This window comes from Echinops telfairi, unplaced genomic scaffold (genome assembly GCF_000313985.2).
Source record: "Echinops telfairi isolate 266 unplaced genomic scaffold, ASM31398v2 ScPeMD7_21;HRSCAF=78, whole genome shotgun sequence".
In the NCBI taxonomy this organism is placed as follows: Eukaryota; Metazoa; Chordata; class Mammalia; order Afrosoricida; family Tenrecidae; genus Echinops; species Echinops telfairi.
Genome location: NW_022103918.1, coordinates 8,478,424 through 8,485,372, shown reverse-complemented (window position 1 = coordinate 8,485,372; position 6,949 = coordinate 8,478,424). Strand labels below are relative to the sequence as shown.

Below are 6,949 nucleotides of genomic sequence, written 5' to 3'. Positions count from 1 at the left end.
CGGACTGTAACTCTTATGGGAGTAGACCCTATAGGACAGGGCAGAACTGACTGGGGTTCCAGGACTGTAACTCTTATGGGAGTAGACCCTATAGGACAGGGCAGAACTGACTGGGGTTCCAGGACTGTAACTCTATATGGGAGTAGACCCCATAGGACAGAGTAGAACTGACTGGGGTTCCAGGACTGTAACTCTTTATGTGAGTAGACCCTATAGGACAGGGTAGAACTGACGGGGTTCCAGGACTGTAACTCTATATGGGAGTAGACCCCATAGGGCAGAGTAGAACTGACGGGGTTCCAGGACTGTAACTCTTTATGTGAGTAGACCCTATAGGACAGGGTAGGACTGGGGTCCCCGGACTGTAACTCTTTATGTGAGCAGACCCTATAGGACAGGGCAGAACTGACGGAGGTTCCAGGACTGTAACTCTTTATGGGAGTAGAAAGCCTTGTCTTTCTCCCATAGTGGCTGATGGTTTTGAACTGCTGACCTTGTGGTTAGCAGCCCAATGCATAACCACTATACCATCAGGACTTCCACAGCTTTCTGTTAATGGTGATCTGAGTATTTTGTTAATTCCAAATGTTAAAATAAGTCTTATGATGAGAAATGGTTGAAAAATAGATAATATTTAAAATAAAACTATTAATCAAACTCATACCATTGTGATAATTAAGAAATTCTATGATGGCATCTAGAGAGGTAGAGCTGTCTTTTGAAACTTCAGAACTTCTACGATGAACTTGTGCACCAAATTGCTTGGCCACATTCTCAATTTCTTCATGGTCTGTTGAAACCCACACACTGTTCAAATATTAAAAACAAAACAAAAACACAAACAATAAAAAACAAACATGTCATAGATATAGTTTGATGAAATTGGGTAGGGGGGAACTGGCAGTTTTAAGGCTACTGGTATATTGAGTACAACAGTACTGTTAAAAGTTCATATATAAAAATGAAAGGAGCCTGCTTCTTTTTCCTTATCCAATTCTAAAATATTGTAAAGTTTTGCTTAAAAAGTTGACTTGGGTTAGCCATATTATAAAGCTGAACAGTTCTAAGTTTTGAAGATATTAAATGCACAAATCTACATTCAAAACAATCAGCTAATTGAATACTTTCCCCCAACTCACAGAAGGTTTGTGTTTGTATACACATATATGTATATTTGAACAAAGAATCAATTTAATCAATAATAATTAAGGACATCTATTACCATAGTTTACATAGTTACCCAATTAAAATTTAGAAGATAATTTGATTAAGTGCATCATACTTTTGGGGGGAAGTATATGAGACTGTAATGAAGCTTTTTCCTGATTGTTATGAACTGAAAACTGTCCTTCCAAAATAGGCACTGTAAACCTCACACTTCTCAACCCGTGGGAATAGGGTTTCCTTTGCTTGGTTAATGAGACCGTTTATCAGCTGTGTCTCAAATCAATCAGGTGTGCGATCTGAAAAGAGCAGATGAGGTTTAGAGAAGAAAGCACAGATGCTGCAGGGAGATACGTGCCTCTGAGGAACAGCAGCTGAAGAGCAAAGGACCATCTCCCAGAGCTGACAGAGAGAGCTTCCCCTAGAGCTGACAGTCTGATCTAAGACAGTAAGCCTTCCAACTGAGAAGAGTTCTTAAAAACAAACATACAAAAAAAACCCATCCACTTACATTCGTTAGAGCAGGACTAAGAAAATAAGACCCAGAGCTTTACAAATTCTCATCGCTAGAAATAGAAAATGTGACTATTACTCAAGCCACAGTTTTTATCAGCATACAAAGAGGACCCTTGTGGCAAAATGAGTTAAGTATTGGGCTGTTGACCACAAGATCAGCGGTTCAAACCCACTAGCCACTCCTAGGGATAACGCTAAGGCAGATTACTTCCATAAAGACTGACCTGACAGATCCAGAAACCAGTTCCATTATGTCCCACCGGGTTGAGATGAGTTAGAACCAACTCAATGGCTGTGGGTTTAACGGTGCCATTTTTATTATAGGTATTTTAATAATTTATAGTTTTGTTATAAATACATTCTTCTATCCTATTCATTTAATGTTTATTGAAGGAGAGGAATTTGCATGTTTCAAGCATCTATGCTAATTTTCAGTATTAACCAAAAATCCACTCCCATCAAGACAGAATATCAATACAGAATATAAAATAATTTTTAAAACAAAAATTTCTTACATCTTAGAATTTCATTTGTTTGTTCCCTTTAACATGAATGTTTAAAAAAAAATCAAAGCAAGTCTGGGAAACAAAGGGCGGCACTGGAAAGGGGTCAGGACATATTCTTGCCTTCCTTGGTGCGATAATAAACTTGGAATCCGATTTTCTCTATTTGGAATTCTGACATAATTCTGGGATATGTTTTTCACTGGAGAAATGTCACAGTTGAAAGTGTGTCAAAAAGTTAAGTCCAATGAAAAGACAGTGAATTTTTAAATGGAAAGAGCAAAGGAAGGATGGCAAGGTGATAATTAGAATACAATACAAAGTGAAACAGTGAAACAGTAAACTTTTAAAAAGGAAGTTTCTTTAGACTTTTTACTACTTTTCATCAAAAGAAACCATTTAAAAATCCACTGCTCGTGTATCAATTCCGACTTATAGTGACCCTATAGGACAGAGTAAAATTTCTTAGGATTCCTAGACTGAAAATCTTTATGGGATCAGAAGTCTCATCTTTCTTCAGTAGGTCTAATCCACAAACCTTTCTACTAGCAGCTCAATGCTTAACCCACTGCATCACCAGAGCCCCTTAGTTTGCCTAAAGTATATGAGTATCACTGAAGCCATTTATTTTATTGTCCTGGTATTTACAGTATAAAAATTGAACAGAACAGGGTTCAGTGACTTTTTTTAAATGCTTCAAAGGTAAATAAAATATAATCAGGGTTTGGAAGACCTATTTGGAACAGGTTTATTTATCTTCCTCTATTTTTTGAAAAAATGCACTCACTGATGAGATGTTTAGAGTGCCTTTGTTGTCCCTGTTACCATCTGGTCTCTGGGGACATTAACAGTGTGTACAGTACAGTCCCATTGTCTGCCTATCTTCACACTACCGAGATCCTGGCTGGTTAACGTGCTCAGCTGTAACTGAAAGTTTGGCAGTTTGAGTGGCCTCAGAGCTTGTTGAAAGAAATGCCTGTCAATCTACTTTTGAAAAATTTGCCATTGAACACCCTGTAGAGCATTGTCCTTTTCTGACACATATAGAATTGTCCTGAGTCAGAATCTATTCAAAGCAACTGGTTTTACAAAAACCATTGAGGAAAGAGACAGGGAAGCAAATAAAAACTACACTTGAACTTGCCCTGAGTTGGAATTGAATCAGTGGCAAGTAATAACACCTCTATATTTTTTATAAAGGAGTTTAACAGTGCCTGCTACAGTAATGGTGCTCAATGCCCGTTCGCTGCACAAATGAAACAATGAATGGTTAAGAACACAGGTCCTGCAGCGAGCAACTCAAATCCTGCCTCTACCACACGACAGTTACATGACCGTAGGAAAATTCTATTATCTCTTGAAGCCTCAATTTTCAGTAAGATGAAGCTGATAAAATTGTAAAGGTTGAATATAAACCAATTAACAAAAAATAAACATTAAATACATGTTACTATTGCCATTAGTCAATTCCAATTCAGTGTGACCCTGCATCGGCTGTAAATCTCTACAGGAGCAGGAGGCAGTCTCTGTTTTCTCCCTCGGAGCGGCTGATGGGTTTGAACCACTTATCTTGTGGTTAGCAGATCCTTACCTGCTAGAGGCACCAGGCTGTTTAAAACAGTATCAGGTACAATAACGGTGGTGTGGTCAGTTTCCATAGCCGTAGTGTAGAATTGTGTTCCACAGCTTTTTCAAGACTGTGACCTGTCAAAAGCAAGTCAGTCACCAGGCTTCTGCCAAGGTGCCTCTGCTGGGTTTGACCACAACCAGTCATTGCTTAATGGTCCGCACTACTACGGGATTCCTCAGAATGGTAATTAATAAGTAAATGATATAGTCATTTTATCCTCACACTGAATCTGTTAGAAGGAAAACAAGTTTGCTTTCTGCTCATCTAAGGCACAAATTCTCAGTTTTCTAATTTGTATGCTTTATGTAAGCCGATGGATGTGAAAGTAGCATCCTGTATGTACGCTGCAAACATGTCCGTCAGTTTTAAAGTACTACATTGAATCAATAACTTTTTTTTGTTACAGGGCAGTCATGTGAGGAAGGCCAAAGAGAAAGAATGAACAAGTAAACCAACAAGCCTACTAAAATCAAGCAAAGTAAATGTCAAGTCTAATGACAGTGGCAATGGCCTTGAATGAGGTCTTGTTATACCCACCAAACAGGACGAACAGGAACAGCAAGCACGGTCTTTGCGACAGTAAACTCATATCACAATCTGCCGTTTTAAGCACAGTAGTACCTGAAGCATAGGTCTTTCATTAATCATAAGCCTGCTCTAGAAAGGAAATTAAAACTGTCTTTTTCACAAGCATGGTGACATTTTAAAACGTGATTCTGAGGTGTAACACTACTAACACTGAATGCACTGTTGCGAAGCAAGCTCTCATAAAGTCACTTCTAACAGTAAGTCTTTATTAACCAAAAAGTCACAACAAAACAAAAAACAATCTCAGAGTTTTCCAAGTAGTACACCAAGTTTAGGAGCCCCGGTGGCACAGTGAACACGTGTTGAGCTAACTACAAGATCCGCAGATTGAAACGACTTCCTCAGCAGAGTAACTTTTTTACTCCAGAAAAGTTAGTCTCTGAAACGCACTGGGGCAGTTCTGCCGTGTCCCACACGGTTGTTATGAGTTGGCATCACCTGATGGCAGTGAGTTTGGCTTTGGTTTACAGTTTAATGACCTTCCTCGAAAAGTACTGTTAGCTTGGAGTCTGAGCAGGCTAGAAAAAGCTTCCCTAATTAAGTCAAATGACGGCTTTTAAACAAAAAATTGGATTGATACAATGGCTGCAACAATGGGCTCAAGCATCATGATGAGGATGGTGCCGGAGTGGGCAGTGTTTCCGTTGTGAATCACAATGTACTCCACATACCTAACAAGAAGGCCTGAAAAACAAACACCAGGCAGCTACCATTTTCTTGACTTCCTTCCTGAGGTAGAGAAAAAGTTGTTGAATAAATAAGGGAGAGATACGGGGAAGAATGAAAAGTCTTTCAATTTCCTTAGGTAGCTTGTGAAAAAGTCAATGACGTTCAAACTAACACATTTTAGTTGGGGGCCTAATGCATAAATTGTGAAGAAAATCCAGGTGAATGTTGATAGTAACGCGTCATGGCCTAGAAGCTTCCCACCTAGTAGCGTGGAGATGTCCTTTGTCAAATCCAGCCTACTCAACCTGTTTTGGTAAATCAAAGTCACCTGCAGTTCAGCCACGCTCATTCCTTTCTACATGGTCTGCGGTCAAGCTCACGACATGCAAGGGCAGAACTGACTGTTTGCCACAGAGACTTTCTAGCAGGCAAAACGCATCCTATTTTCTAGCTGGCCCTGTACAGGAAAAGTTAAGTAATTCTTGAAATAGAGAAGACGTACTTAACTAACTATAAATTACAAGAATTTTTGTAGAAGACTTCTGAAGAGTACCATAATGCCTCATTTTACAAGCAAGGGAACTATGGCCTGTGGAAGAGATGAAGATTGTGAAAACCTCCAGTTGAAGGTCAATAACATGCCAGGTATCATTCTCAAACTAAGAGGTATGGAAGAGCAGTGGTTAAGCACTCAGCCCTTGAACAAAAGGTTAGAGGTTCAAGCCCACCAGCTGCTCTATGGGAGAAAGATGTGGCAGTATGCTGCTGTCTGTCAACACTACAGCCTTGGGAACCCTATGAGGCAGGTCTACTCTGTTCTGCACAATCACTGTGACTGAGAATCAACTGCCTGGCAATGTGTATTCCAAGGGCCACAGATACATAGATACATGCCATCCTTAGTAAGCCCACTGCAACAAAGTCCAGTGTGCAGATGAGGAAATCGAAGCAGAGATTAATAGATCTGCCTATCACTGTTGCTCAATTAACACGTGGTAAAGGTGGGATTGAAACTCCTAGACTCTAGAGCAGCAGTTCTCAACCTGTGGGTCGCAACCCTTCACAGGGGTTGCTTGATTCACAAACAGTAGCAAAATGATAGTAATGAAGTACCAATGAAAATCATTTTATGGCTAGGGGGGTCACCACAACATGAGGAACTTTATTAAAGGGTCATGGCATTCGGAAGGTTGAGAACCACTGCTCTACACCTTATGCTCTTGGGTAAAAAACTAATTCTTCAGTGAAATCCACAATGTCTGTGGTAAAGTTATTTGTCTGATTTTAACTCTTCACCACCTATTCTTCCCAACTTCTTGTAAAACGTCCCAACTTTTCGCTTGGTGAAGCGGTCAGGTGTCCACAAGTGGCTAACATGCGCCCATAGCAGCACTACGTTGTCACCACATGGTTTGGTTCAAGAAGGACTGGGGACCCAGTGAGACTATTGTTAACGCTGCGAGGAGGACAGCTCTTCCAGATGAGAGTCTAAGCTGGAACAACATGAGGAATGTAACCACACTGACACCAGAGTCCACCCAGGAGAACAAAGAAATGCAGGATAGTGGTGAAAAGAAGTGCACCATCCCCTCTACCCTGTTTCATTCTTCTTTAAAAATGTCTACTACCTCTTGGTATAGTATATTCATTTGCCGTACACCGCCTGTCCACACCATAGTGCAGACTCGATGAGACGGAAGACTTGTCCTTGCTGCTGCTACAATGACTGGCGCGGGACCCAGAACAGCATAATGCCTGGCACATGGTAGTCACACAACTGCCACTGCAGTGATTCTGACTCATGAGGACCCCGTGTGTGCGCCCCATGACGGAGTTTTCAGTGTCTACTTTGGAAGTCGACTATGACACAGTTCTCCCA

General features: G+C 40.5%; 1 protein-coding gene across 1 annotated transcript in view; it reads right to left on the bottom strand.

Annotated features, from left to right (window-relative positions):
- The window catches only part of CMAS (cytidine monophosphate N-acetylneuraminic acid synthetase), a 31,786-nt gene extending 29,856 nt beyond the window's left edge, over positions 1–1,930 (bottom strand). The window contains exons 1-2 of the mRNA XM_013007510.2: positions 1,905–1,930; positions 665–807 (exon numbers count right to left, since the gene is read on the bottom strand). Coding sequence (XP_012862964.2) covers positions 665–807; positions 1,905–1,930 — 169 coding nt within the window. The remainder of the gene's footprint in view (positions 1–664; positions 808–1,904) is intronic.
- Positions 1,931–6,949: the final 5,019 nt, after the last annotated feature.